This window comes from Actinia tenebrosa, unplaced genomic scaffold (genome assembly GCF_029948245.1).
Source record: "Actinia tenebrosa isolate PJP-AT-01 unplaced genomic scaffold, QUT_ActTen_1.0 PGA_scaffold3__52_contigs__length_22856419, whole genome shotgun sequence".
In the NCBI taxonomy this organism is placed as follows: Eukaryota; Metazoa; Cnidaria; class Anthozoa; order Actiniaria; family Actiniidae; genus Actinia; species Actinia tenebrosa.
In genome coordinates, this window is record NW_028292580.1 from 19,593,764 (window position 1) to 19,620,847 (window position 27,084).

General features: G+C 42.8%; 1 protein-coding gene across 1 annotated transcript in view; it reads right to left on the minus strand.

The window, feature by feature from the left end:
* Positions 1-12,906: 12,906 nt before the first annotated feature.
* The window catches only part of LOC116301439 (uncharacterized), a 46,817-nt gene continuing 32,639 nt past the window's right edge, over positions 12,907-27,084 (minus strand). Inside the window, exons 40-58 of the mRNA XM_031710498.2 lie at positions 25,699-26,697; positions 24,723-24,961; positions 24,000-24,346; positions 23,668-23,743; positions 23,317-23,433; positions 23,026-23,105; positions 22,414-22,601; positions 22,132-22,187; positions 21,631-21,809; positions 21,478-21,562; positions 20,776-20,871; positions 20,346-20,519; positions 19,790-20,176; positions 19,200-19,278; positions 18,446-18,582; positions 17,404-17,744; positions 16,748-16,811; positions 15,792-16,038; positions 12,907-15,207 (exon numbers count right to left, since the gene is read on the minus strand). Coding sequence (XP_031566358.2) covers positions 14,432-15,207; positions 15,792-16,038; positions 16,748-16,811; positions 17,404-17,744; positions 18,446-18,582; positions 19,200-19,278; positions 19,790-20,176; positions 20,346-20,519; positions 20,776-20,871; positions 21,478-21,562; positions 21,631-21,809; positions 22,132-22,187; positions 22,414-22,601; positions 23,026-23,105; positions 23,317-23,433; positions 23,668-23,743; positions 24,000-24,346; positions 24,723-24,961; positions 25,699-26,697 — 4,667 coding nt within the window. The 3' untranslated portion in view covers positions 12,907-14,431. The remainder of the gene's footprint in view (positions 15,208-15,791; positions 16,039-16,747; positions 16,812-17,403; positions 17,745-18,445; positions 18,583-19,199; positions 19,279-19,789; positions 20,177-20,345; positions 20,520-20,775; positions 20,872-21,477; positions 21,563-21,630; positions 21,810-22,131; positions 22,188-22,413; positions 22,602-23,025; positions 23,106-23,316; positions 23,434-23,667; positions 23,744-23,999; positions 24,347-24,722; positions 24,962-25,698; positions 26,698-27,084) is intronic.

The following is a 27,084-nucleotide window of genomic DNA, read 5'->3' on the forward strand; positions in this document are numbered from 1 at the left end:
CAGGTTTAGGCTTGGGTATTGCTCCCTTAGGTCCTCGATGATGTTTGCTATTAAGTCCGACCGCACGCCAAGGGATTCCATTTGTAAGTATTCTGGAATGGGCGTGTGGGGGTTCTTAGACTTGAATTTATCTCTCAAAGAACGCATAGCATCGCGGGCCCTGCTGCCATACTTACTACTTAATTTCTCAAAGAGACTTCGTCCGTCTACGTTGTCATTAGGAAGTAAAGACTCGTATTCTTCGTCATTAATGTCGACTTGACCTTCTTCGGTAAGGGGATCAAAATCCGTTCCTTCTACTTCCATTATATATGATAAGCTCAAAGTTAAATCCCAACGTATTACCTAAGCAGGTTGGCGGACTGAAAGCAGAACGCACCTTTCACCGGGTCACCTTTACTCCTTCTAGCGCAAAGCCGGGGGAAACCCTGTACGTAGGCGTACCCCGTCTAACGGATAACCTAGTCTTAGTACCCGGCACCTTGGCTTTAAGGTTCGACCTAGCGGTGCAGTCTGACCCCACAGACGAAAGGATTATCGTTAACAACGTGGGTCGCAACATTGTTTCTAAAATGCGCGTAAAGTTCGCCGGGGAATCCCTTTTGGACTTAAATAGGTACGATCTGTATACCACCTATAAGGACCTATGGTTAACAGCCTTCAACCGCGCGCAAAGGATAGAACAAGGAATTGGTAGTGTCATTCTACGTAAGGTCCGCACACCTACGAAAACGCAACCTACTGACGGCAGCGGAGAAACCGCAGTGGCAGACGCAAAGCGAATAAAGACCGCCTATGGTAGCAAGTATGTCATACCACTGGACTTTGAAGTGATTACGAATCACGGTGCGTATTACCCGAGGCAGTTATCCGAGTTACAGTTTGAAGTAACTTTAGCAGATGCTAATAACATCATTGGTGGGCTAAGCACTGCACTTACCAAAACGACTCCATACTCTATTACCAACTTAGAGCTGCAGTACGAGACCGTATACAGCGAAGAGCTGGCACGCAGCGCTGGCATGGAATACAGCTCCGGAAAGGCATTCCTTTACGACCACGTAGTGATGTATAAGACGTTCAGCTTCTTGGATAAGACGGATGAGGTTATCAATCAAAGCATTAACCTCCCCCGAAGAAGTCTCACGGAGTTGATGTTGGTGTTTGCCAAACCCTACGAAGCCGGCAAGCGCGACTCCGAAGCGTTCTTTAATCCTAACATTACTAACGTCGGCGTGAATATCAACGGCGTTCCAAACAAGGTTTACTCCCAGGGAATAAAACCTGAAGACGTCTACAGGGAGGCAAAGCGTAAGTTTGGCGACCAAATTAGCCCCGAGGAATTCTTTAATGATAAGTACGCGTTATGGATTGACATGCGCACCATTAACGACGAATACCTACATGGTCAGGGTTTACGTCTAGTAAACACCCAGGATGGCATAACATTGGAGATCAAGCGCACCAAGAACACCAGTGCCGGCGACGGCGATAATATAAACTGCTACGTCTTCGTCGTGTCTGACGCGCAACTGAGCGTGGAAATGAACCAACTTAAAAGTGTTGCATATTAAGGTTAAAATATTTCTTAGATATACGATGCTGCAAATATTTGAAAACAACGGTACGAAACTGCAATGCATAGTGCAAGGCGACAAACTGTACTTTAAAGCGAAGTCCGTGGCGTTGGCGTTGGGTTACGTAAATTCCAGAAAAGCGGCGTCTGATCACGTATCAGAGGAAAATAAGGTACTTCTCAGGTCTTTAAAGGGCGTAACTCAGCGTGACACCCTTAACGCACAGCCCAATGCCGTGTATTTGACGGAGGAAGGTCTTTACGAATTGATATTCGGATCTGAAAAGGCTGAGGCTAAGAAGTTCAGGAAATGGGTGTTAGGTGACGTCCTTCCCACGCTAAGGAAAACCGGTAAGTATGAGATAGACAAGCGCTTTGACGGTCCAAACAAGTTGGTATTCAAAATAGAAAATGAGTTTGACCTGCATAAAAAGGTAGTGGACTACATCCGCAGGTTTTACCCCAAAATGCTCATAACACCGGGTTTAGGTGAACTGCAGGATTCGGACGGCAAGCGCATAAAGTGCTGGCAGAAAGGATATCAACGCGGTCAACCCGACTTAATGATTTTAAACGCGCACACCCATTACCGCGGTTTCTGTATAGAGCTAAAGACCCCGAAAGGCAACGGCAGGTTATCTGAGGATCAGCAACTACTCTTACAGAGGTATGAAGAAAACGGCTATAAGGTGCTCATAAGCAGCGACTACGATGTCATTTGCAGGGAGATCACTGCGTATGCTGAACACCTACGAATTCCCTGCAGGTGGTGCTGTAAGCTCTTTAAAACCTCGGAGACTTTGGCAACACACTTAAAGATATTTCATAGAATATATGGACAAGGATAAATTTAACGAGTTAAAGTTCATACAAACGCACTGGCGCGATTTGGTGGTGGGGGAGATTTACGAGATAAAGAATTATGTGGTCTTTGAAGACTTGTACCGCCTGCGCTTGGTCTTAAAGAATAAAAAAAGAACATACACCCTTTGGGCGCCCGATAGGATAAGGTACGCCATCGAAGGGCAGGATGTTACCCATGTTATGAGTCATGGTAAAAAGGATGGCAGGTGGGTATTTGACGTAGTCAAGTATGAGCCTGAGAGTCCTCTGCATTCGTAATGTCTGCCGCGGAGCACCAATGGGATCCTTCAAGAAATACCTTGCCGCAATGAAGGCAGGTGTATTTTTTACGCGGTGCAGGAGTGGGCGTAATGCAATCAGCTGGTAGTTCGCACGTAATACAGTCCATATATTGAAAGGGCGATTAGGAATCCTCCTAAGAATGCGGCTGCGTAGGCTAGCATATACCTTTAAAGGGGGTTTTGATGATACTTAACAAACAACAAGAAAAATAAGAATGGGATTTGCACAAACCCCATTCTAAAAGGGTCTCAGAATGTTGAGTATAAGGTTGTTATATTGTTAAGGACGTTTATTTGTCGAGGCAGTTGAAGATATGTTCCTCTTCTCTGACGCAACCACAACGATCGCACTCTTGCCTCCAATACTCCCTTTTAGTCCACGGAACGCCTTCGGCGCGTTCGAAAGAGGGGAAAGTACGGACTATCTTCTTATGGTAATCTATGCGATTCCTTAAATAATCCTCTTTATGCGGGCAGCGACACATCATATCCGCACATTGATAGCAATCCACGCCTTCTAAGTCGTAGCTCCCAAAGAGAAATCGATAGTTGACTTCATGTGTTTTCCGATGCGTCTGTAAACGTTGACGACTGCTTAGTATCTTATTACAGAAACTACACTGTCTGCTTTGTTCACAGACGCCCCTTTTCAGGTGCTCGGAGGTGTTAGGAAATTCCTTATTACAGCCCTTGCAAAGCCCACAAATGCGTTTGTCTTGATGTTGTCGCATCTTTTGAACGGTGCTGAATTCTTTACCACAATCCTTACAAACTTTACTAATTGGTTTCTTTGTGCAAACGCCACGACGAACGTGGTATTGTAGTCTTTGCTTGGTGCTGAACACCTTTTTACACATTGAACAGTTCATTTATACTTAAGTGTATCTTAACCACAATATAACGTATTTTTAACTTTATTGTTAACATTCTGCAGTGTCTTTTAAAACAGGTCTACGGGAGCATACAGCTGCGTTTAAAAGACACCTCAGAATGTTAAGTATAAGGTTGTTATATTGTTAAGTATGTCTGCGTGTGTCTTTTAAAAGACACCTAAGAATGTTAAGTATAAGGTCGTTAAATTGTTAAAGATGTATGAGTCATTTAAAAGATGTCTTAGAATGTTAAGTATAAGGTTGTTAAATTGTTAAAGATGTATGAGTCATTTAAAAGATGTCTTAGAATGTTAAGTATAAGGTCGTCAAATTGTTAAGGATGCTGTTTAAAAGAAAAAAAGATGTCTCAGAATAAGGTTTGTGTAAATCCCATTCTTAATGAAAACAGCACATCTTTAACAATATAACAACCTTATCTTTGACATTCTGAGGTGTCTTTTAAAAGTAGCATGCATACATCTTTAACAATTTAACAACCTTATCTTTAACATTCTAAGGTGTCTTTTAAACGACACATGCAGACATCCTTAACAATTTGGCAACCATACGCTTAACATTCTTAGGTGTCTTTTAGAAGTAACGTGCAAGACATCCTTAACAACCTTATCTTTAACATTCTAAGGCGTCTTTTAAACAGCACACGCATACATCTTTAACAATTTAACAACCTTATCTTTAACGTTCTAAGGCGTCTTTTAAACAGCTCACGCACACATCCTTAACAATATAACAACCTTATCTTTAACATTCTAAGGCGTCTTTTAAACAGCTCACGCACACATCCTTAACAATATAACAACCTTATCTTTAACATTCTAAGGCGTCTTTTAAACAGCTCTACAGCGGATATCGCATAAAGTCCTTAATGCTTTCTTTTGCCCAACCGGCCATCGTCAAAAGCGCACCAAACCTCTCCGCGCGCTTCAGGATGCACATTTCATCATACAATTCCTGCACGCGCTCCCGCAGCCGATCGATCTCCTCCCTTTGCATTTCTATGGTGTCTCTTTTATCTTTTGCGTCGGCGGCAATCCTTCTTACTGCTTCCACTGGGTCCATCGTATATATAATGGATCCGAACCATATTCCCTGCAATGCTCTGATAGTAGGACCCACCGGCTGCGGAAAGACCCAGTTCGTAGTGGAGCAGCTATTAGGACCCTTTAGATACCGCTTTGACTACGTCGTGCTATTATGCCCCACCTACGTGAATAACCGCACCTGGGAAGGCATAGGAGTGAAAGATGACGACTTCTTCGTAGATATCTTAGACCCTAATGAGTTATCCAGCCATTTGAAGTTTTGGCACAAACAATTCCCTAAAGATACGCAGACACTACTCATACTGGATGACATTGCCTGCGGGGACGACGTAAAAAGACGCACCTCCGAGCTCGTTAAACTCGCCTTCAGCGGTAGACATGACAATATCAGCGTTTGGTTGCTTTCCCAGCAGCTTACCAGCGTCTCTAAGCCTTTTAGGGAAAACATAGGTTCACTTGTCGTATTTTATACTCCGAGCCGGAGTGACCTGGAAACCATCTTAAGCGACTACGGCGGTGAGATAAGCAAGGAACAGTTACACGAATACATGCGGCATTTAAAGACGCACCAACATTCCAAGATGATCTTCTCTTTGAGGTTTCCCTACACGGTTGGAATCTATGATTCCTAATGTATATGGACATTGAGCAGTTGATAGATGAAGTCCCCACGCAGCTAGATGAAAGTAACCTCAAGGAACAACTTAACATCCTTGTGTCTTCTGGGAAGTGCAAAGAAATGATAGGCAAGGAACTTACCCATGAGCAGGTTAATAAGTTGTCAGAAGAGGAAGTTAAAAAGTTCCATAAGAGGTACGAGGCTGCCCTTGCAAGTAAGACCACGGACGCCGTAGCAGACTCCGCTATCCGACTTGCGACTAAATTGCTTGGACTTGCGCTGCCTATAGACGACGTGGAGCAACTACAGAAGGACATAAGAGATGACTATGTTATCGCCCAAGAACTTAAGATAACCTGCGGGTGGTTGTCTTTAAAGTGTGGTAAGTTAATGGCAGTCGCCTCTGTGGCTTTGCACGTAGCTCAGCACGTCGACTTGAAGGAACTTGCGGGCACCTTTGGTGCCTCTTGGAAGGACTTCAAGAAGGACAGAGAAGTCGAAAAGGTCTTCCAGGCAGCACTTACTGAGGTACCTGATCAAGTCGCCTCAAGTACTTAGTCAAGTCATTCGTAAGTACTTAGTCAAGTCACCTCAAGTACTTAGTCAAGTCATTGTCAAGTACTTAGTCAAGTCGTCCTTAAGTCATTGTCAAGTACTTAGTCAAGTCGTCCTTAAGTCATTGTCAAGTACTTAGTCAAGTCGTCCTTAAGTCATTGTCAAGTACTTAGTCAAGTCATTGTCAAGTCATCCTTAAGTCGTCGTCAAGTACTTATCAAGTCCTTCAAGTCCTTAGATATAAATGAGTGAACCAGAGTCGAAGGCAGAGCAGCCCGAGCAAAAGATTACCAAGGCTAAATCTCCAGGCAGAGTTGCCGCGGGGAAGAAGCTCGCGGAGATGAACAAGAAGAACAAAGCCAAAAAAGAAGAAAAGGTGGAGGAAAAAGAAGAGGGATCCTTTTGGAATCCGGGATACGTCATTGGCGCGTTAGGAGTCGCTATAGCAGCAGGCAGCCTCTACTTACAATGGCGGGCTACGAAAAAGGTAGAACCACCAACATATCACGCGCCCGTGCACGCACCTGTGGAGGTTAGAAAAAGCAAAATCCCTGAAATGGAGTAATAACCTTCTCGCTTTGTAATATAATGTCGACCGCGTTGTTGAAAACTGTTGAAGAAGCAGCTATCATTACTTCCATCGTTGCGGGTATTGGTTGGGTGGGTAAGAAAGTGCTCAAAGAAGACTTTACTGAAGACCCAAGCAAGAGCTTCGCTAATTTTGCTAAAATGACCGCTGCCGTAGGCGGGGCTATCATGCTAAAGGATTACCTACGGAAGGAAAAGTACCTCCCTACGGCGTAATATATAAATGGCCAGTTTGCTTGCAGGTGGAGTTATTGCAGCCTTAGCATTCACTGGAGCTAATTATGGTGGTCAGTATTTGGATAGATTAGTTAGAGGTGATCGCAGCGGAGATTTAGCCGCTGAGAGGAAGAGGCACGACTTAGCGCTGGAGAAATATCAGCGAGACGTGGCGGCTTGGAATGAAAAAAGACAAGCTTACAGGGATTGGTTGGACAAAAACTACCAAGACAAGATGCAGGCGGATAAGAACTTCGAAAATACAGACTACGCCTTTAGACTTTATGCACAGGCGCACCCCGACTTTAGGTTAAGAAAGCCTCAGTTTAAGAATTACTACCAGCCTTCTAAGAAACAAAAAGACAATGAATTGGTCTTTGTAGGAGTCGCAGGGCTGGCGGGAGGCGTAGCTTTGGCGTATCTAATATAATGATCGTCTTTTTGGAAAGCGACAAGAATGACTTTACCACTTACTTGAATCCCCCCATTAAAGCCCATAAGGTTCGGCTCATAAGTTGCTCTTTGTACAATTCTTGGTATAACCTGATTAGGGGCATAGTCACTGAGCATACAGGAGGATCTAACTATCAAGCCGTATTGCTGCCCGATGGACATTATACACCAATCACACTGGCCAAAGAATTAGCAAAACACGGTTATACTCTCACCACAGGATTGCCGCACGAAATGACCCTCAAACATAATATGTCAAATTATTCAATGACTTTTGGAAAGTCTGACCCATTGGGATCTTTATTATGTGCCTCAGGCAAGACGATTACCAACACAGCCATACCTGTGAAATGGAAAGTCGCATCCTCTTACGAAGTCTATTGCGATTTAGTCCATAGTTACAACAATGGAGAAAAGTCTTCTCTTATGTCCAAATTCCTACCTAAGGGTAATCCATTTGACCCAGTAGAATACACTCCCATTTCTTTGAGCTATGACTTGTCTAATTTGGTAGAAAACATAAACATCACCATTAAAGTGGACGGAAAGACGGTGGATTTTAACGGACGCAAGATCAATCTCGTTTTGGAATTCATATAATGGGTCGCGTAGAGGACAAACTCAAAAGGATTTACTATGGGCCCGAAGGCTATTGGAGAGGAGCGTCGGCTATCAAGAAACTCGCGACCGCGGCCAGGGTATCAGAAGAAACGGCTAAGAACTGGCTAAGAAAACAAACCCTCTGGCAGGTTTATCTTCCCGTGCCCAAGTACATCCCCAGGCCCAGCTTTACCGTAAATACCCCCAATGAAGTTCATCAGGCGGATTTGCTTTTCTTACCGCACGACAAGGTGAGAAGAAAGACCTATAGATACGCTTTGACCGTAGTCGATATCGCAAGCAGATATAAGGACGCCGAACCCATAACCAGCAAGGATTCTGGGGAAGTCGCAGAAGCCCTAGGTAGGATTTATAAGCGCGTCTTGAAATGGCCTAAGCTGCTGCAAGTGGATGCGGGGACGGAGTTCATGGGCGTCGTTACTAAGACCCTGAAAGACCACAGCACTAAGATTAGGAGAGCCGAAGCTGAGTACCACAGGGGTCAGAGCATCGTCGAAAGATTTAATAAGACCTTGGCCGAGCGTCTCTTTGGGTACCAATATTGGAAAGAGCTGGAAGATCCCTCCAAGCGCAACAGGGAATGGACTCAGAGGCTCCCCCAGGTCGTCGCGGCTTTGAACAACGAGGCGGCCAGGGCTACGGGAATGAAACCCAAGGATGCCATAAAAAAGAAACACGTGGAGCACAAGTCCTACGTCAGAAGTTCGAGGGCGGTCGGACTGAAGGAAAAAAAGCTCCCCCGCGACATAGTGGTCAGATACCTCTATCAGCCGGGGGAACTTGAAGGTGGCAGTAAGAGAGCCACGGATCCTAACTGGTCTCTGAAAACGTATGAGATTTCGAAGTCCGTCACCAAGGAAGGGCAACCCGTGTTGTATTACCTAAATGGCCCAAGTCGTGGATTTGTCAAGGAAGAGCTGCTCATGGTCCCCAAAGACTCAGAGTAGCGCAGCTCCACGCGCCCGATTGCACTCTAGGCATGTTAGCCTTACGTTACCTCTGCAATGCCCGCGCTTATTATTTATGCGATCCACGGAGAACTGCTGATCGTCATTTGGGTCAAACCTCCATAGTAGAGGTATGTTACATTTGGCACACCTTGCCCCTTTCTTATAGACGTCGTCCGCGCATAGGTCGAACGTCATATTTTTTTCTTCGTCGTGCCGCTTGTAGCGAAGGAGTTTCTTAGCAATGTTCTCCTTTGCTATATCTTCTGGCGTTTTATCGTAACGCAATTGCGGACCCCAGGCTCTCTTTAACTGTTTGGCATACTCCACACGGCTTACGGCAGTGTAGATAAGGTTGCTCCAACACAGCCGCTGGTCTATGATCCATAAGGTTTCTTTTATGGTAAGCCCTTGCGCGCTGTGGACTGTCATGCAATAGCCCAAGCGCCAATCTGGATGGGAGGTTATTTTTTCAACCTTTCCCATAGGCACCCAGGCTTTATCGTGCGTTACCGCGTTCTGCAGTTGCACGTCGGTACCCGGCACCCACACATCACGCTTCTGCATGCGGGTATCGCGAGGCTTATAGCAAACGGGCACCAAATGGCCCGGAAATCTTTCGCGGTGCACTTTTAATAGATCTTTCTGTATTCGCGATTGTGCTGCGCGCTTACTGCTCAACACCAAGTCCGCTGGATGCCACGCGGTAAGGAAGTCCTCGTAAGACTTCGCTCGTACATGCTTACGCAGCGTCTTGTTTTGCTCGGCGTCACTGAGGCCCCTTAATGCCGCCTTTAAGTTTCTCACTTGATCCTTGCTGCGGTAGTCGGCGTTGATTTCCTCTGCATGGTCTACCATTCCTTTTAACCATTTATGGGGCATTTCTCCGCAAATGGGAGGAGGTTGGCATGGATCTCCAGCAAATATCACTTGACACTTCCCACGGAGGAAGTCTACAAATTCCTGCAGGATTTCTAATGGCACGGTGCAAATCTCATCCCATAATATCACCGGGGGTATGTCGCGTATTGCTTCCGGCACCCACTTTTGACCGTTCCAGCGAAAGAAGCTGTGGTACGTTTGCGCATCGTAACCCATCTCCGTCAATTCTCTTTCAAGGCGGTGTGTCGGCGTTAACACCTTCACGCAAGGAAATAATTCCAAAACCCTGGTGGTCTTACCGCTGCCTCCCGGCCCGTACAGGTACGAAAAGCGTTGGTAAGAAATGGGGTCGTCGACGGATGGCAATGGCTCCACGGTGGGGACGGTGGCACCTTTTACGTCTTCCCCGTGGTATTCCACACGTTCTCTCCAGGCTTTTATCTCTTCATCTTTTATACGCCATTGACCACTTTCCGCGAGTTCGTCCTCCGTGTAAAACTCTTGCATTTTTTCTAACACTTCGGGCTTCACATACAAAGAATCCGTGGCCACGCGTGGAACGTCCTCTTTGTCAAACCGCAACAGCATTGACAATAGATTAATATGCGCATATGCGAGCATGCTGGCGCGTAAATGGTAATATTGCGGGCGATGATCTTGGTAATAACACAACGCATTCCATTGCCGTTCCCCTTGGCCTTCTATGAAATAATTCCACTTCTCTACGGACACCATAGTTCCTTGCTCATGTGCACGTTTTACGAGGAAGCTCAACTCTCCGTCATCGGTTATCAAACGCCGCTGCATGTGCTTTTCTCCTTCTTTTGCGCCTTGGGTGAACTTTCCTATGACGATTCTGGCGGTGGGGTTATGCTCCGGAAGCCATTGCGTAAATGCAGAGTGACAAAGTATGGCTTCATGCGCTGCGTACGTGAGAAGCTCGCGCTCTTCGAGAAACTTCAGCAGGGGTATGGGAATCCATTCTTTCTCCTGCAGATGTTTCCCATACCACGCGTAAATTATTGGATGTAAGCCCTTTGCTAACTTCCACGTGGTCAACCGCACGAACCCCGTAGCTGGGGCGTCGTATTTACCTGGCAAAGACACACGAAAGAATTGTGAGTCTGGATGCCCGTAGCGGTCGTAATACTCCTTACAATCCCCGAGGCCTTTAAAACTGGCAGGGTAACAATGTTTCATGTCTAAGGAGACGTATTCGTTCTCGTCATACTCCATGTTCCACAGACCTCCATGACCATGCTCTACGCAGGCTTTGGCTATGTCGGCGAATTCCTTAGGCGTGGACTTCCAGCCGTTTCTTTTCTTCGCGGCTAGAAAGTCCAAACTACGAGAGCTAAGGACCTCGTCTGAGAAGTCTTCCCCTAAGGTTTCACAGGCACTTTGAATGCGTTGGTGTTCTACTAGAGGCCTGTAAAGAGTACCATCCTGCATCATAAACTGACTTCCTTCCGCGTCCATCAACCAAACGGAATTCTCGTGGACCAATTCTGCCAACGGCGATGCTTTATAAACCTTAGTTTCCTTCTTTTTGGGGAACCTAAGTTCTCGCCAAGCGTGTCCATTGTGTTGGTAGATGATTATGGGGGCACCTCTACCTCCATATTTTTTCGTCCCTTCGTAAATGAGACCGTCCGTGATGTCCTTCACGTGTATGCGGCGTTCTAAGGCCGTCTCTAACTTCTTGATGTTCTCAATAGAGCCTCCAGTCTTATAAGTGTCATTTTCCCATTTCCTGATGGCTTCTCTCCTCTTGGGCGTAAGCTTACCGCCACGAGAGGAATCTTCGAAGAACTCTCTTACCAACTTCCCGACACAATTACCCGGATGTCGCATTGGTCGCAACTTCTGAACATCCGGCTCCTTAATCTCGTACGCGCCGTAAATGACCACGGTAACCGGGTAAGCGACCTCATAGAAGAGCATGTCAATTCCCTCCAATGCCCCTGGTCTCGTATGCTTATTCAAGACGAACAAACTCTGCTTGCCAGACGCCCTGATGGGATTACGGCCCTTTTCTATCACCCACTCGCCGTCCAAATACTTCACGAACGTCAACTCCAAACGGTAGTCACCGTCCGGCATTCTGTTGATTATCCTTTCAGCCATCTCGTGATTCATAGTCTTGTCTGTCTTGCCCTCCATGAATGTAGCGAAGACAAAATCCGCATCTGAGTTATCCATCACCTGATTTCCCAGCCTGCGCACAGTTTCGTTTTGAATGTCGTTGACGGATGCCATGTATATCTAAAGAATATCTTTCCCTCCGTTTGCGACCCCAACAGAGCAGCAGTTAGGCACCTTTCGCGCTGCCGGCGGATCGCGCAAGACCCCCTGTTCCGCGGGTTACCGACCTCCAAAAACCCACCCCCCCCTGGTGTTTTTCGACTTGTGATTTTTGGCAATGCCGGCGCTTCGCGAGTCCGCCTAACTGCTGCTTCGATATGATCTCTTTTCGTATTCATCGTGCTACTTAACACCTTCAACAAGAATTGATTTTCAAGTATTAATAATTACTGGTCATGTGGACCACAAAAGATTTTCTGAAGGATTCTTCGATTGTGTTTTTCTTCAAGATACGCTAGATAGTGGGGCACTTATTCTGGTACGATATATTTACAATAGATATCTCAGGATTTCAGAACATAATTTTATCGTTCTAGAGTATAGAAGATTGACGAAGTTAACATGATATTTGGATTCATAACGAGAGGCTAAATGCGAAGATTTTTCTCTCGACAATTTCCTGCAAAGACAGGGTGTGGTTTTCAACGTTTAACTACAGCCGAGCTCCCTTCGTTGTCTTCGATGTACCTCTCAAAATAACCGTTAAAAAGCGAGTAAGTTTTTTCGATTCTTTGATTTTTAATAGAAATGACAAGACAGAATGGCAATGCGTTTGCCATTAAGAGTGTTCTTGAAGACTAAATTATTCTGTTACACATTTATATTCGATGGATATCAGTGTGATAAAGCCCTGAAAAAAACCATATCGGTGAAGTGGTACGATATCCGGCACTTCACAGAAAATGGAAACTGTAAATTATAGTTTCTATATTTACGAGTTTCCATATTTACAAGTTACAATAGTTAAGAGTTTCAATATGATATCAAGATCTCAACATGTGATATTCTCAATATACATTTTTTTGTGGTTTGTTTTGTTTAGTTTCAAAAGCATTTGCTGCCAGAAAAATATTTGAAAGTTCATCGCAATTTTTTAAATCGCATATTAATATAGTTCCGTAAAGATTCTCTATTTGTTTTTAAATCGAGCAAGTTTCGGATCCCTGCTATTTAAAAAAGCGTATTTAAACTTCTTGTATTAGGTTATAGCTCAAACTAACGGCTTTCTTCCTTTTATTCGGTTTTTAATTTTTTTTTACAAGAACGTGTTTTGATAATAACAATTAGAATATAAGCAGCTGGGTAGCAATGATAGAAAGGATAATAAATATTCACTAGCTTACTAGTATTTACTTGGCCCTGCATAAGCTAGTGACTATTAAACAGCGTATTCATGGAGGCGTCTGTTTATTTAGGATGCAATAATAAAAAAAAGTTCGTTGAAACAATAAGACATATGGAAAGCAGGCCTCTATTTGTGTCATCATTATTGACAATCTCATGCAGCGCAGAACAATAAGCAAAATATTACATCCTTTCGATTAAACATCTCAGAAAAAGACTTTTGAAACAATTCATGGTTTCGACTCAGAAAATAGCGAACCTATCAGTGTTACATCCGTTTTTCTAGTGGAATTCAACTCTTGTCCCAAAGACAATGACAAAGTATCTATTTTTAAGATTACTTCAAGGGTTACGAGGCAATTTCTTTTTAATCTTTTCATTAAAAAAAACCCCCAGCAAATCGTCAAACATGCAGCAACTCGTTTCTTATTTGCAGCAAATCGTCTGACATGCAGTACTCGTTTGTTATTTTCAGCAATTCGTCTAATATGCAGAAACAAGTTTGTTATTTGCAGTAACTCGTCTAACATTCAACAACTCGTCTTACTTGCTCGTCTTACTTGAGAAATGAATGATTTGTCAAATTTACCGTTTGTAATAATGCTAAAATACTGACAATTATAAAAATTATTATATTCAAAAATAATGGAAGTTTAGTAGAAGTAGCTGTATGACAATCAAATCAAATTTGCTGAGCCTAATTTTCATTTTAGACTCCGCCCTCCGCCAAATAAAATTATGCTCAGGACAGCGTCCCTGTACATATTAAATCATGTGTTTATTGAGAGGAAATTCTTTTCAATAATGAGCAATAATGGCAAAAAGCGCCAAAAACTAGACTTTCGCATGAGTTTTGATCCCAATTTTCGTTTTTGAATTAACACTCAAAACCTTTTTTAACAGTCAGAAACTGATGTACTATGATAAAATGCCTGTTTGAAGCCGTATTTTCAATTGTACAAAGATGTTTTGTTGCATTTGTGTTAGAATGTTGCTTTGTCAGGCTTTTTTATAGAAAATATATGGGAAATAAGCAAATGAAGGCCTAAACATCATTTTCGAATAATTTTTTTGCCCGGGTTTTAACACTTTGATTCCACTTTCATCGGTTATCTCCACTTCCAAACGAGTTAAACTTTCTGAATAACAAGATTTTAGCCTCGTACAACAGCCTTTCTCCAAGAAAATAGTTTTTGGCGCTCACTGCTTGAATACGAAAAGAATTCTCTCTTAATGTATTTTCATGCATACAAATAAAGACAACAGCGTTACGCTGGCGATCCACGCCAGATCATTTTGTCCTCATGTGGCTTATAAATCTGAATCTAACATAATACCAGCTTATGAGATCCAGGAACTTCTAAAAATAAATATGAATATAAATACGTAAACTATATGAATCTCTTAAATGGGCGAAAATTTATCGACAGATATTTTTTGTTTTTGCTTCGAAGTAGCCGAACGATTTCTATTCTTGGGTAGAGTTGGCTCACTTTTCACTGCGAGGCTAGGTAACGTAGAAACCATCAAGGGAGAAAAGCGGTCCTGGAAGACAGAAGTTCTTGTTCGATATGCCGCACTTTTCGATCTCTCGGGACCCAAAAAGCGAACGGATTTTCGAGTTTTTGATGAGGAAGTGTTCTGTGGCGTTTTTGTATGATTGCGCGTGGATGATTGTGTGGTTTGGGGACGGGTGGGTTGGGAAGACTTGGATTGAGAGGTTTTGGGATGAGTAATTGTGTCATTTAGATGTGTGCCGTGTAATCGCCTGTGTAGATTCTCTGTCTCTTCTACCAGAGTAGGGTGAAGATTCTCAAACGACGTTCTATCAGCCAGTGCTATCCCATCTCCTTTCGCCAGACCTGTTAAACCTGTTTTGTCAGCAGAATTATTGTCAACCAATGAGAGTCTTTTCTGTCTGACCCGTGACAATCGACCCGTCACCTCTAGGCTGGAGTCGCGTTTTGTCCTCTCATAACTGAAGCAATCACTTGGGTCGCTATCCATCTGAGAGGAAGGACCGTTGATATCCATAGTGTTTAGTTCATGATCCAGTAAACACTGCGTACAGTTCTTCACGGCGCATGACTGACTGGAGGCCTCGCTAAGGGCGTGGCACATAAACTGTTGATATTCCGAGTAGTCCTGGATACAGCAGCGGCCTTGCCATATTATGTAACCTGTCAAACAAATTAAAAAAATCATCAAAAAAGGTTAACTATTAGAAATGGAATATCCGATTACCTATCCTACATTTCTGATTGACACTAAAAGAAATCCTCTCTAGAACCAGTAGATCTTATCCACTGTTTTCTAATTTCAAACCGCGTGTCATTCCCTAGAGTATCATTTCTTTGTTTAATGGTTGAGCACGAGAAGACACATTGAATATGGATGCAACACATACAAAGAATGTTAGTCTAAAGAGAATTATAAGTGGTCTGAAATGGGCAAAACAATACACCCAAGTGGATTTCGTCCATTGCAATAGGAAACAAAATATCTGATTCCGGTTAAACCGGTTTAAACCAGGTTTTCGAAAGGGCACGCAAGCGCTAATAAAGCTCGGGCGCAACGCTTACCAAATGTAAGCATGAAACAATTTTCCTTCTCTTGCGTGTGCTTTCCGTTTTCAATTTCAGTCAGATGCGAACGGAATCAACATTAGTGTAAGGTTCCCCCAGCTGATTGACCACTTCACATAAAAGGCAGAGTCTGATATCTGAAATAGAAAACCCTGCCCAGATCAGTATTGATCTCTTACCTTCTTTATTACAAAGCACGAGGGTCGGTACGCCAACAAGCCCAAACACGTGACTCACACCAGTTTTCTGATCACGCCCTGCAGATCGCTGAAAGGATGGCCGGTGATTGTCGGCATGACAACCACAGGTGTGTTGTACGTTCGTAGCCTGGCCTTTCCAGCCACGTGATGAAAGTAGATCATGGAGAGATTGGTGATGACCGCTGGCTGGTTGGTTACTATTTATACAGCAGGTTGTGAAATCAAGCTGAAAGAATAAATTCTACCAAACATGAGTAAAGCGAAGATACGGCGGTTATTGTACGAGTGGGGAACGTACGGTATTGACTTACAGCACCAACAACGTACGACATGCCATAACATTGAAATGGCTTCCCAAAAGAATGGTTATCGTATGAGTAGGAAACATACGGTACTGACTTACAGCACTTACACGGTACGACATGCCTTAGCATTGAAATGGCTTCCCGTTAGATTGGTTATCGTATGAGTAGGAAACATAAGGTACGGACTTACAGCACCAACACCGTTGAAATGGTTTTCCTTTGTCTTCCAGTAATCAGTCATCATCCACAACCCAGTAATCATCCACAACCAGTCATTATTTAAGTCGGAGGGGGGGGGGGGGGGGGGGGGGGGGGGGGCGTTCCAGACCCGAAACTAATAGAATTCATGTTTTTCGGGTACCCCATTTCAAGCGTTTAAAAAATCCTCCCAATCCTGTCAATCTTCCTTTTTAACTTTCAAGGCCCCCCATGTCCCCCCCCCCCCCCGACTTAAATAAAGACTGGTCCCTAAGGTATGATAGGTTACGGCTGCAGTACGAGTACAATAAATCGGCTGTATCGTTCCCCATTCATATGAAAACCAATCTATGCAGTTCTTGTTACAGAAAAAAATGATTGCAATTGCTGAGATGGGAAGAGAAAACGAATGGAAAAAGGATAAACCATTACCTCACGAGAGTATTCACTAGCGAACTGAATGAACACCTCCATTGCCTTGATTGATGAATGACACCTGTCAATCAACAGTAGTAGCACAAAGACAGTCAATAATATTATAGCAATAGTATTAATAATAGGCAGATTAAGATTCCCGTTTTTCCTTCCCGCAAACGGCAAACGTGACCACGTTTTCATCGTTCCCCTACATTTCACTTTACCTTTTGCAAACCTTCTCGACAAAGACAAGTATTCTTTTGTTAATCTACTACTTGGAGATTCTTGCGATTCCTTTTCACTAATTTTAAAGAATATTTTAATGGTCAACTGACGTTTCATGTTTACCGTAAACGAGAATCTTAAACTCTCTAATATCGAATGTACGACGCACGTCAAGGCCTTTGTTGACCGCATTATTAAGAACTCGCAAATCTAAAGAAATATTAATAAAAACTATGTTTGATAAATTGTGATTGATAAATTGGTTCTAATAACCTTACCTGAGAGTATGTAAAAGCATGGAAAATAGAGACTCATAATTCTGGGCTACTGATCTGGTAAATCTGTAACTAAGCGTTCTTATTAATGGGGTCAAGGTACGTCCAGTTCTCAGAAGGATGTTTTATCAAACAAACAGATTTCAAATGTCTCACAATATTTTCACTTACCAAATGGTCCAGAACAAAACTGCTCGGGGTTTCTCATTGGAGGTCAATAAAGGTTTAGTACAGAGTTCGACCACGTCTGTCACATTGCACACAGGGGAGGGGAGAGGTTTCCCGAGGGAACCCCTGTGCGTAGAAATCAATTTGTTTTGAGTTTCATGAGTGAGACTTTGTTCGTAGCTGCATCCTGTTGACTCGGAATGAACGTCAAAGTAGCAAAACTGTACGAATGGTAAGAAATCTTTAGCGCAGATGGTCACGGCGTTCGAGGGGCCGCTATGCCCGATGGGATGGTTTGTTAAAGTTTTGACGGATATCACGTGATCCTTAGACGAAGCTGGTAGCTGCAAAGGAAAGAAGCTTCTAAAAATCGGCAACAAGAAAAAAAAAGATAAACCTTGACGTCGGATGGACAGTTTATTACTGGAAGTCATTTATCGCACTGAGGGATTTGTGTCATTGAAAACTTTATGATTTATGATTTATGATTTACATGTAAGGCTCTTTTCGTTATGAATGAGAAGTGGTTAGTATGAGGTGTAGGCACTGAGGGTGGTCACTGCCAGGGTTTCTTTACGTCCTCAGTGGTTCTTTTAATGTCCCTCGAATATTGGTTAGTGATGATGAAGTGTGGAGAGTCGGGACCGCTATTTTGAAGTGGTCATACTAGCCACTTGAAAGTCTAAACATTTGTAGATTTAATTACAAAGGCAGCTCTTTCTCCACAGTTATTTTAAGGCCCTAAGCGTTGGTTCGGCCGCCAAAGCTTAAGCCCAAGATTCCGCGCAACTGAGCCAAATGGGTGGCGCTTTTAATGCTAATAAGAATGTAACATGTCAGATGCTGTCCACTTCTAGTTGTCTTTTTAGCAACATACAAAATCTCATTCTCAAAGTATATGTTTCTTATAGTCAGCGCGTCTTATTCCATCTCCTCATCCCATCCAATTCTTTTGTGCTGACTATAAGGAATGTGAGCTCTCAGCAACAACCATGCTACCTGCGCATGCGTAATTCCCGCTATCTTTAAAAGTGGGTTTAATTACCTTTAAGTAGGTACATAAAATATCTTTGTCCAGCGGTGTTCCATGTTCTTCTCCATCCATCAACACCTGGTACCCAGTCACAGTTGCGTCACCATCGTCATGTGGTAAGGACCACGTTATGTTGGCATTCACTAATCCTGTGGAAAAGATGATAGTATTCTTTAAAAACTCGTAATGTTTTATACCGCTCCGAGAAACGAGAAGTTACGGATTTAAGTGAAAATATTCTCGAGTGAAAAAACAATTATTAGAGAGGCTAAGCTTCTCATTTACGGCAAACGTGAAACGTCAGTTGACCATTAAAAAATTCTTTAAAATTAGTGAAAAGGAATCGAAAAATCTCCAAGTAGTAGATTAACAAAAGAATACTTGTCTTTGTCGAGAAGGTTTGCAAAAGGTAAAGTGAAATGTAGGGAAACGATGAAAACGTGGTCACGTTTGCCGTTTGCGGGAATGAAAAACCTGAATCTTAATCTGCCTATTATCTATCGACGTCAGTACTGTAACAAAGCTTTGTTTGCCCCCTGGACACCCCATAATGCATTGCGATTCAAAATGGCCGCCGTATAGCCGAAGTAGTCCATTACCCTCGATATCGAGTTTGTCTTCCGACCATGACGGTACTATGTCCGAGCACTATGACTGGATAAACAGTAACCTTGCGCACTGTGATTGGCTTGAGGATGCCGTGCCGTACCGTAAGAGTTCACGCACAGTTATTTAAAATGTACTCTAACAATCACTACATCATTACCTGTAAGATCCTTGATATTTTGAACGCAGTTTTTGAGTTCAACTTCAAGGTTACTCATGGTAGCAAAATTCTTACAAATCTGTAAAAGGAAAACGTACAACTCAAAAGCTGGCATCAAAAAAATGAATTAGAAGAAATTTATTGTGCAACTGTAATGTAAAGAATGTGCAAATTGAACAACACAAAAGTTTTAAAATCCCACGAGTTTTTAATGTTATCTGTGAATAGCTAGCTCGCATTACTAACGAGGCCAAAAATGTGTGAATGAGTCTGTGGTCATCAAGATCAACGGTGTGCATCGAATGAGAAAGAGGAATATATAACATTCCTCTCGTTCTCATTGGTTGTATTTTTTACGACTTGCAGGGATCAAATCCTTGATTGTTTACCAAGTTCTAGAGAATAAAAACTTGGCCATTTGCCTTTCCAAAGTTCGAGGAAAGACTGGTAACGACATCGTATAGCATAGGACTGTGGGACTTAATTTGGGAATGAAACTAAAAAGCTCCGCCATTTTGTCACCCACAATCTTTCGCAGCACCAGGTCATTACCGGCTTCTTCCTTAAATTTTGGAAAGGTGAATTCTCACCTGTATTTCTTTTCGTTTGGATCCTTTCACGACCACCGAGTTCTGTAGCGACTGTAGCTTCAGGCAGATTCTGTCCTTTATTTGAGCAAGTCCACAAACAAACCTTTCCAATGCTCGTCTTTCGTTTAACCCGATAACGTTCACTCTGATCTGCGGTGGATCTGGGGGAACAGCAACCTTTGTTTTGATTGGCCGAGAGAACACCGTTATGCACCCCTCAGGGAGAAGGTTAACCTCAAGTACTACCCAGTAGGGTAGGGTAGGGAGCGCATTGTCCAAGGTGTCTTCATTGGTGCTATCGTTTAAGGGGCCATGAGTGACAGTAGCAGGATTGTTAACAATGGAGTCATTTGTTAAGTTTGGTTCTTCATTCGCCAAGTAATGCACCTGATATACGATAGAAACCAAGGCAAATGTATCAAACACCTTTTCTCATTTCTGCTTCTTTGTTGCCTCTTAAACAACAACATATTTTTTGGGGAGGGGAGGGGAAGGGAGGATGAGATGGAGAAACATGAACATAAACAAGAACTATTACGGTGTACATATAACTCACCTTATATGATTTGACAGTTGCCCCGCCCACAAGATCAAGAGTATACCAGGTCACGTGGATAGCATTAATATGATTGGACGGTGCACGAGTTATCACAGGAACGAACGCACCAGGGCATGTAACTGAGAGTACTTCAGACCAGTTGCTATGGCAATCCTCTTTGGTACTTATTACCTTAAAAATACATTAGCAAAAACGATTCAATGATGAAAATTTCGTAATTTTTTTGCCCAAAGAGCCCTAATCTATATAAATGAGAAAAAGGTTTTACAAAGACAAATAAAAGTTGTCGAAGTTATTCATTATATTTTTAACCGTTGGTATTTGTGAATATTCTGACGATGTTATTAGGCAAACCCTGAGTAAATGAGTCTGCGATCAAGGAATACAGCGGTATTTCACGAATTTCAAAAAGGTCTAATCATCGTACCTTGATTTGGAAATCATAAGTAGCACAAGGAGTGCAGTCTTTCCATTCAAAACATAACTCGCTGCTATCAAGGGTTGATCGTACGACATCGTTGACCTGAAAAGAAATGGCAAATGTAAATAAATCCCATTCCTCTTGTTCAAATGTCACGTGATATACTCTGTTCTACAAATAGCCGCCTTGTAGTACATTACCCGTGCAGCTCAAATTGAAGGACAAAATAAAATAATTTTACTCTAATAATAATAAGAATTTACATCTTTGTATAAGCCCCTTGCAGCACGTCGGAATACAGCTCAACTTGGAGGACATAACAATTGGTTTCCAATTCTCTTGAGATTAAAATGCTTTTGTTTTGTCGGTCCTCCAAATTGAACTGCTTTGACGTCACATGTAAGGGTCTATTGATTGTCCTCCTAATTCAGCTGGTCAGGGAATTGATGCAAGGGGTCTATACGATATCATCGTACACAGGTAACCCAACACACCGTTTCTGATTTCAAAATCTCTTTCTCTCCGTTGTCTGATACTGATATATCAAGTGGCAATGTATGGGAACTTGTACACAGGTAACCCAACACACTGTCCTTTCAAAATCTCTTTCTCCTCGTTGGCTGATATTGATGTCACGTGACGATGTATGGTCACTTGGACAGAAAAACCTATTGCCAATAATTATTATTGATATCTGTCATTCCTTACCTTGATCTCATAGGCGTGAACAGTAGCATCCCCCATTGGTATTGATCTGTCCCATTCGACTTGGATACTGGACGGTAATGAAGAACTAAAGATAACATTCAAACTGTAAATAACCATTAAACTTTAAGGTAATGCTAACTCATCACTTCTTACCTCAGTCGAAGCTTGGGTGCAGTTAACGGTGCTGACGTCTGGACAGTCAACTGCTGAGATTTCGACACCAGTTTTCCTTGGTCATCAACAGCCGCAACTGCTATGAAGTGCCTGGTACCTGGTTTGCAGTCTTCAATAGTGTAAGAGACATGATCTACTGGTACAATTGTTTCTGTCGACTAAGAAAATCAAAAGAAGGTGTTTGACCTCCGCCTGAAGTCATGCTCAAGAAAGTTACCATCGAAAGAACATGCATGTGTTTCAAAGATCGCTTGTTTGTAAAAAGTCTGATTGCCTGACGGGGTTTGAACTCGCGACCTCCTGATAAGGCGCTCAAAACCTCATCAGCACCTCGACACACGCAAAGAATCTTGTCCCCAAAAAAATTTCTGCACAGCCATGAGACGTAAAAAAAATCCTGCACAAAATAAATTGCCCAACCCCCCCCCCCTAAAAAAATCTAATGGTCCGTCCCTTTATGATAAAAGTCCAAAACATTACCTGAGGATGAAGAACCGAGCTCCATTTGATCACGTAATGATCGACAATCAAGAGATCTGGAGATGAAAAAAGAAGACCGTTAAGGCGCGATTACGGAGCAATTTTCTCTGCAACTTGCGTCGTAAGACAAGTTGCATGGAGCATTAAAACGTGTAACCTAAAGCGCAATTTGAAAGAATGCTAATAATAATAATAATAATGATGATGATAATGATGATGATAATGATGAAGATAATGATGATGATAATGATAATAATAATAGTTCATCAATTGGTATCTTACTGTTATCTTCGCTCCATTCAACAGTAATGCTATCATTCTCAGCCCATACGGGTTTGATTCGAATGTTCTGTTTAGGATCCAGGCTCTTGTCTTTTACTCCGGGTGTACAGATCGTGAGGAGATTGGACGGATCTGAGCCGCCAAGATTAGGGTCAGTTGATAACGCCAGTACAACTATTCGGTAGACACTATAAGAAAGAGAAAAAAATTTATTTTGAATGAGTTGGGGAAACCAGGTCACACGGTCACGGTATAGTATCGACGTTGTCCATTGAGCCAGTGACTAATGTCACGGTAACGGCACGCAAAATCATCACGTTACGGAATTGCCGTTCCGTGACTATGACGTGTCTGAGAATTCTTATTGGATTACTGGTGATCTTGCGCGCTGTCATTGGTTCACGGAATGTCGTGAATTTCGTACCGTTACCGTATTTCGTAAAGTATCCATTCTCATGTTAGTTTTTAACAGTCAATAGAAATTTGCGCTTTGTCAAACAATACGAGTCTCGCCAACCAGTGCCTTTCAGTAAGTGTCAAGGTCGTACATGATCCTGAGATTATGAAAACAAGATTTTACTGGGGAGTTAAAAAAAGTCTTAATTTACGTACCTACTCGGCTGACAGTGAACCGCTACCTTCCTACTTTGTGGGCTCAAGAGCTTTCCAAGTTGTCTGCCATTTAGATTGACCTTGTGAAATTTAACAGTAATGTTTTTTTTAGAAACAGGTTGCCTACTTTGTCTGCTTGCATTACCTCCCCCTCCCCCCCCTTCCCGTTCCACTCCAAATTTTAACGCAAAGCTGTTTCTTCCATCTCAGACTGAGTGGATTCAAGTGAAGGGTTCATTATCAAATATGTAAATATGTAATATGTATGTTGACTGAACGTGATCTACTTACTTGATAAGCCCGTATTGTGTCCACTCCGTACATTTCAGGTTCATTCCACTCCACAAGAATGCGATTAGAAGACACACTACGGCACCATATCCAGGGAGGGTCGGGTCGACCTGGTACCTGTTATATCAAGCGGGGAAGGGTAGAGAATAAGCGATAAGAGAAACCATGGTATATGTTTTTAGTGAAGATTTCATATGACTGTCCAATCAAAATGGTCGGGCACGACACCGTCACGACCACGGCACGACCGGGTAAGGTCTTCCGTACCGTGAGTTTCTCACAGTCATGCGAAATCTACAGTTCACAGCTCGCTTAAACATTCATAAACAACAAAAGAGACAAGGAACAAACCTGACAAAACAAAGGACCCCAGGAGATCGATGAACCGTCTCCACGTAACATTTTAAGCCATACCGTATAGACAGACCTTAAGGAAAACAGTAAATAAGAAACTATTGGTTTAGCGACATATGATGTCAGCCCTTCAAAAGTTGAGGGAAAAATTTGAAGCAAGTTGGCATTGCAGTGCATTGTGAGTCTGTTTTAGGGGACTAATTTCCAAGATGGCGTCTATTTCGTCCCCTCAAACAATCCCACAATGCACTGCAATGCAAGGTGCTCGACGTAGTTTTTTTCACAACCTCAGAATGGCTAATACCCATTGACACCAAGTTCAAGTGTACCTTTGTTTAACGGGATAGATTTTATAACTACTGCTGGATGGCAACAGATAATCTTCTGACCCTTCATCGAATATGCTCTTCCAATTCACCTTGTACGAGCCCACGCCCTCCAGCGCAGCACTGGATTTCCATTCAACCACAACACATCCCTCATCAGACTCCTCGCTACTGGAAGACGAAACAGACGAAACATGGCTACCACTGGTGGGACTGTAGTGGATGTTCACTACTAATGGGTGTTCCTGTCGGGGGATTGTGACCTCTAGTGGTTCAGATCTTGACTCTTGGAAACTTGTATCAGTCTCATCATCTGACTCGAGTTCTGTTTTATTGACTGCGATTACTTGCTGCAAAACATGTAAAAGATGTGGTCAAACAGGTTTTCTTAGTTTTACTTTAATTTTTTAATTGGATTTCCTTGTCAATTTGACCTCCCCCTCTAGTTCCTACTGCTGTTTTCGTGAGCGCCATGTTGGCCGACTTGCGGTGTCAGCCAACATGGTAGCCATTTCTATTTAAGATAGCAAAAAACTGTCGCTATGGTAAGCTAATCCTTATCGCAAAGCCATATCCATATTTCAAAGACATGCTTTAAGTAAATAAATTACATTGATACCTCTATTCAGCAGATACCCTATATTTAGCGGACACTGGGCAAGGTCCCGAAGGCCGTCGCTCAAAAAAGGTACCACCGTAGTTGATTATGTATAGCTTAACACCTACCTTGTTGTTCAACCCCTCAGTTTTCTTGCTTCTTTTCCCGCCAGAATCTCCTGCTGTCGTCATGACGACAAGGTAGCACGTGTATTTCATCCCTGGTTTGCATCGTTTGAGAGTAAAATTGTGTTTATCTGACGTTAGTTTTGTGACCACTCGACCATTAACCTCCAAGGAATATCCACTTATTTGACGCACACGACCACGGCATTCCTGACCTACAGCTCTATTTCGAGCTTCTGAATCTAATGATAAAATAATATTTATAAATTTCTACGTATGAAGGGAACGCATGAGTGTATTTAAAATGAGTATTAGGTTAAGATTCTTCATGAACTCCTAGCTTTTTGTTGGAATATGCAAATTGAAGAAAAATACCCGTAGATACTAAAGAACAGTAGAGCGGTTTTCGTACGAGTACTGGAAACGATACGGCAAATTCTTAGACGTACCGTATTATATCGTTAAAATAGTTACGTACCATGTCGTACCGTGCATGTCGTACCGTGTACATGCTGTAAGTCAGTGCCGTATGTTTCCCACTCATACGATAACCATTCTTATGGGAAGCCATTTCAATGTTACGGCATGTCGTACCGTGTACATGCTGTAAGTCAGTGCCGTATGTTTCCCACTCATACGATAACCATTCTTATGGAAAGCCATTTCAATGTCACGGTATGTCGCACCGTGTACGTGTTGTAAGTCAGTGCCGTATGTTTCCCACTCATACGATAACCATTCTTATGGGAAGCCATTTCAGTGTTATGGCATGTCGTACCGTGTAAGTGCTGTAAGTCAGTACCGTATGTTTCCCACTCATACGATAACCATTCTTATGGGAAGCCATTTCAATGTTATGGCATGTCGTACCGTGTAAGTGCTGTAAGTCAGTGCCGTATGTTTCCCACTCATACGATAACCATTCTCATGGAAAGCCATTTCAAGGTTATTGCAATGTCCCTCTTAAAACAGTACTTACCAAGTAGAAGGGCTACTGGCTTATTCCAGGCAAGATGAATTTGAGTAGCTGATATTCCAGTCACAAATAACACAGGTACCCCAGGAGGTGCAACAGTACTGGCCGCCAGGGGCTTGGAGAGAAAGTCCGAACAAACGGAAGACACCCAGTCACTTTCAGAACTCCCGATACTCGATTCAACCTCATCGCCATCGTTAACTTGTTTGTCTTCTTCCTCGCCTTCTTCGACATCTTTGTCTAACAATCCAACAACCGCTTCAACCACAATACTATACACCACACCGGGCTCTAGGCCTGGTATTTCCGTCTGGGGTCCCATAGCTGAGCCCTGCGGCACTCTTATACAATTGCTATCTGAGACGACCCCTTGTGAAGTCCTGCTTTTCTTTTCAGTACAGTGTACTAAATAGTATAAGATCTCGAGATCGCCGTAAGCAACAGCAGGTTTCCAGGAAACATGTATCGAGAAAGGTGTCCGTTTGATCACGTGGAGATCACGTGGTCTATCAACGCCACTGGTACAAGCCTCAACAGAAACAGCTTCGCCAGAACATTGCCTGTCATTTAAAGCATCTATGTGCATGTATAATGTTTTAAGAGTGAACACATACATCGTCTTGGGATCGAGGTTATGGATGGTATATGACGTCATGTGAGGGTTGATGACAAAGTTAAATAGAGCATCGCCGAGTGACGTCACATCACCACCATCATCGTAATCACCATTATACTTTTTATAAACATTTAATTCAATATTTTTGAATGAACCGTTATCACTAGGCAGGTCCCAGGCCAAGCATATAGAGCTCACAGTACTGAACACCACTCGAACATTCTGAAGAGTGTCTGGTCGAGGTTTAGTGTCAAACCAAATCTTATCTGATCTTGAAACGTTCCAACCAGTATATTTTTCTGTATAATTTGGATGGTGGGCAAAAGCTTCGATTACCACACCGTACCTTGATAATGGCGTCAAATTACTCAGATGAATATTCAAACCTGCAGAAAAATGAAAAGACATCGGTAATGGGTTACTGCTTTGAGATATAGAGGCTTTGCACCATCACGTAATGGCAGCCATGACAGGGGACATAACAATAGAGTCTTTTTCCCCTGGGAAACTGAATCCTTTCTCATGTAAATAACATTTGACCAGAATCAATTTTTCCTGCCTCCTGTCATGGCTGCCATCTTGGATGGTGCAAAGCCTCTATAGACCCATTTTCAGAACACGTTATTCCTTCGAGAATAATATTACTCTGAGTGAAGGATTTGTTTCCAAAATCTCTGTATTTTTCTTTTATAGAATCTAAAATTGGATGCTCGCACATTCAGAAAAAAGGTTGTTTTTCGATTTTTTATAGACTGTTAACAGACTCTCTTATC